General features: G+C 34.0%; 1 protein-coding gene across 1 annotated transcript in view; it reads right to left on the bottom strand.

The window, feature by feature from the left end:
- Positions 1–4252: 4252 nt before the first annotated feature.
- LOC137618378 (uncharacterized) overlaps positions 4253–5000 on the bottom strand; it is a 2344-nt gene continuing 1596 nt past the window's right edge. Inside the window, exon 2 of the mRNA XM_068348545.1 lies at positions 4253–5000. This exon is cut by the window's right edge and continues 859 nt beyond it. Within this exon, the coding sequence (XP_068204646.1) occupies positions 4253–5000 (748 nt within the window).

Genomic DNA, 5000 nt, shown 5'->3' with positions numbered 1-5000 from the left:
TAAGATAGGATATTGACCACCCATTTCGTGATTTTAGTGTTCTATCCCTGAAGAAACATCTGGAAATTACAAGAAGGTCAGAACAACAATTATTCAAGCAGTTACGCAAGACTAAATTTGATTTTATGTGTGATGTTCCTCTTGACTGGAGAACACCCGTATTGAACGTGATCTACTCCCGACTTAGAGAGAAATTACAAGTTTTAAGTGTTCATTTGGAAAATAAATTGAATAGACTAATACAGGCTAGTGATTGGAACAAGAATTTTCAAGAAAATTGTGTTATAAATTTGTCTGATAAACCTGTATCAAGTGAAGTAAAAAAGGCCTTGGGGTATGGTTTATCATTCGCAGTAAATAAAAAACCTAATAGTGTAGATATTGCCTCTGCCTTTGTAAAATTGGAAAAAACTAAGAAAATTCCCCAGTGTAACATCGACATTGCTAAAGGGCTTATTTATTCGGTGATGGGATATGCAAACACCTGCAATTTCCCTAAACGGTTTTTAACAGCCTTAAAATCGTTGAAAAATGACTGTGAATTACATATTACAAAAGCAGACAAAGCTAATGTATTAGTTATTATGAACAAAACAACTTATTTAGAAAAGATGTATGTACTTTTATCTGATGTTTCCACTTACATAAAATTAAGAGTTAATCCCTTAGACGAGGTCATCAAAGATTTTAATAAAAACTTAAAATCTATCTTAAAACAAGAAAAATCCTTAATTAATGCCTTTATCTCTACTGGTCCGTCTTTGCCTTATTTATATGGTTTAATTAAAACCCATAAAACAGGATATCCAATCAGACCAATTATCAGTGCTACAGGTTCTATTAACTATAAATTATCCAAATATTTAGTCAAATTACTTTCCCCGATCTTAGGATCTATTTCAACCTCTCATATAAAAAATTCTGTTGATCTTTGCGAAAAATTACAAAAAGTTAACCTTACGTCTAGACATAGATTAGTAAGTTTTGATGTAACTTCATTGATTACCAAAGTGCCGGTTGATGACTTATTGGATTTCCTGTCGGGTATTTTAGATGCTTATGATTTACCTTTATCAACCCATACTATTATTGAGCTCATTTGTTTGTGCATTAAAAAGTGTAAATTTAGTTTTAATGGAGATTTCTATGAACAGGTTTTTGGTATGGCTATGGGTAATCCTTTGTCCCCACTTTTATCCAACATATATATGGAATTTTTTTAATCTAGATTAATCCCTTCAGTGTGGTCTTCCCAAATTGTGTGGTATCGATATGTTGATGATGTTCTAGGTATTTTAGAAGAAAATTTTAATCTTGAGGGCTTTGTTTCAATCATTAATTCATTAGTACCATCAATAAAATTCACTATAGAAAATGAAGAAAATAACCGTATCCCATTTTTAGACGTTTTAATAGTTAGAGAAACAGATAAATTTAAGTTTTCCATATATAGAAAGCCTACAAATAATTTTTCATATGTACATTTTTACTCCGGTCACTCTAAAAATATTAAGCATTCAGTTTTTTCCTCCATGTACCTTAGGGCATTGAGAATTTGTAGCCCAGATTACATTGAGGAGGAGTTCACTAAAATAGAAAAAATTGCAACAGATCTTTGTTATCCTAAATATTTCTTAGAAAAATGTATGAATAAGGCTAAGAAAACATTTTTAGTGTCCAATTAGAGAGAAAGGAAACAATTAATAATATGCTTTGTTTGCCATTTCATGTTTGTTTTTTAGATGTTATACCCCTTTTGAAAAAACTAGACATTGCTGTAGTGTTTAAATATAATTGTACATTAAAAAACATGTTAATTAAGAATAGTTCTGGAAATGATAATAATGTAATATATAGTATTCCTTGTTCAGAGTGTAACCTATTTTATGTTGGCCAAACATAAAAAAGTATACCAGTCAGATTAAAACAACATCAGGTGGCCGTCTCCAGGGGTTCTCTTAATAATGCCTTGGCCTCCCACTGGTTAGGGCCAAGTCACAGAATTGGTTGGTCAAAGACAAAAAAAGTAATCCATGTAAATGACTATTTCCAAAGGAGTATTGTTGAATCATTTTTAATCTCCTGTACTCAAGGTAGAAATTTGAATCTAAGCCCAGGTCTGTTTTCCGTTAATCCAGTATTATCCTTTTATCTAAAATCTGACTTCTCCGGAATTATTAAGAAACTGACAGCTGTTGGATCCCCTTCTCCAGTATAAATACGATGTCTTTGTATATGTATTCTCATTGCTGAGTTTGATAATGTCCTGATTGGATGAAAGTACTAACTCCAATCAAGTCTTTTTCATTTTTCCTTTCGTGGCTATAATACACACACACACACACACACACACACACACACACACACATATATATATATATATATATATATATATATATATATATATATATATATATATATACATATGTATATATATATAAATATATAAATATACATATAGATATATATATATATATATATATATATATATATATATATATATATATATATATATATATATGTGTGTGTGTATCTATATATGTATAAATATATATATATATATATATATATATATATATATATATATATGTGTGTGTGTGTATGTGTGTGTGTATATATACATATATATATATATATATATATATATATATACATGTAGATACATATATATATATATATATATATATATATATATATATATATATATATGCATATATATATATATATATATATATATATATGTATATATACATATATATATATATGTGTATATATAGATATGAATATATATATATATATATATATATATATATATATATATATATATATATATAGATAGATAGATATATATATATATATATTTGCATCTTTAAATATTTATATATCACTCACTCACTAAATCCCGTCCGGAATTCTCCGGGTTGGGTCCTGCATCTGATATCGCCATTCTCTCCAGAGATTCCTATCCAATTCCATCTGTGCCAGCTGCTGAAATGTCTCGCCTCTATTTGCTTTCTTGTAGGTTTTCACCCATGAATCTCTTGGTCGTCCTCTCAGTCTATTTCCGGCCAATCGTCCATGCAGCACTATATTTGGCCATCTGTCCTGTTCCATCTTCTGTACATGCCCAAACCACCTACTCTGAATATCCTCAATTCTAATCAGAATTGTGTCCTCTCCACCAGCCATTTCTCTCTCTCTCTCGTTCGTAATTCTGTCCTCCCATCTTACACCACAGATTCTTCTCAGACATTTCATTTCAAAGGCTAATAACTTTTTTTTTTCTTTTTCAATTTCCCGGAATATTTAAGCTAAAAAATTATCAAGTCCTAAAATAAATAATTTAACTTAAATAACCTGATGATGCTAAAATTACACTTAATTGGCAAAGAAGATTACTGCAGCATTTTTTTTTTCCTTTCTAAAGGTTAAAATGTACACGAATCTGGTATGTGAGTTAGGGACACCCGAAACCCTAATTGGGGTTTTAGGTATTCCAAAATGAATTTGCCATTCGAAACTATTTTCGACGCCAATAAATTAAAGTTATATATGAAACAACATATCACAAATTATTAGTAATTTGTATTTTTCCTAACATACTTACCGAGAAACACTTTCTTAGGAGTTACCTGGAACCTCCTCTCAAACGACCAGAGTTTTGTGTAGTTTACCCTAATCCCATTTTCTATAATGGTAGGCCTAGCGGGGAAAACGTGCCCTGAGGGCAAACCAAGATAGGCCACATGTTTCCCAGGTCGTAGCCCTTCAGTAAGTTTTATGTAAGAAACAATACTAAAGATCAGTGAGGCATCTGGGGGAAGGTTGGGGGGGGGGGCATAACTCGAAAGTGTTTCTTGGTAAGTATGTTAGGAAAAATACAAATTACTAATAATTTGTGATTTGTTCCAACACAGAGACTTACCTCGAAACACTTTCTTAGGAGACTTACACTTTAGGAGGTGGGAGCCAAAAAGAAATAGTATTCTTTGAAATTTTCTTTTTTAGTTCTGCCCGTGGATACGAAAAGATTCTTAATTGCAGGGCGGAGACTCTCCGTCCTCTTAAGATATTTTCTAATCACCCTGACAGGGCACAATTTCAAGTCTTCTTGATTACCTGAGATTGGAATTGCAGGGACAGAAAAACCCTCAAACCTAGGATCCCAAATGGAGGAATTCTGGGTCTTGGCGATGAAGGATGGAACAAACTTAAAGGAGATCTCTTTCCATCCTCTAGAATGTTCTACTTCCTATGACAACCCATGAAGTTCACCCACTCTCTTAGCTGAAGCTAACGCTAGAAGGAAGGCAGCTTTGAGCGTAAGATTCCTATCTACAATATCTTTTAAAGGTTTGAAGGGTGGTTTACTAAGCATGTCTAGCACCCTAGCCAGATCCCATTTTGGAACCCTAGGGGAAGATGGGGGACATGATTGCTCAAAACTCCTGATGAGCATGGAAATGTGCCTGGAAGAACCCAAATCTATACCCTTCAAGAGAAAGACTTGCCCGAGGGTGGCTCGAGCCCCCTTAACCGCTGGAACCGACATGCCCATCTTATCCCTGAGGTGAACTAGAAAATCTGCAATAACGGGTACTGATGCTTCTAAGGGTTCTATCTTCTTAGAAGCGCACCATTTAACAAACATTGTCCATTTTGCTTGGTAGACAGCTGTGGAAGATTTTCTCAAGTAAAGGGACATTCTCCCAGCTGTTTTAGGCGAATACCCTTGTCTTTTCATGAGGTACTGGATAACCTCCAGGCGTGAAGAAGAAGGGATTGAGGGTTTTCGTGAAACCTCTGAAAGTGTGGCTGCCACAGGAGGTCCGGTCTGATGGGAAGAGGCCACGGAGGGAGACTGGCGAGGCTTTTCAGGTCTGCGAACCACTCCCTCTCCGGCCACCAAGGCACTACCAAAGTCATCTTTAGGTTGCTTGCTGCCCTCACTCTGTTGAGGACTTGTCTTATCAGGGCGAAGGGAGGAAAAGCGTACACGT

This window comes from Palaemon carinicauda, chromosome 24 (genome assembly GCF_036898095.1).
Source record: "Palaemon carinicauda isolate YSFRI2023 chromosome 24, ASM3689809v2, whole genome shotgun sequence".
Taxonomy (NCBI): domain Eukaryota; kingdom Metazoa; phylum Arthropoda; class Malacostraca; order Decapoda; family Palaemonidae; genus Palaemon; species Palaemon carinicauda.
The sequence above is the reverse complement of the archived record's forward strand: the minus strand, read 5'-3'. Positions and strand labels throughout refer to the sequence as shown.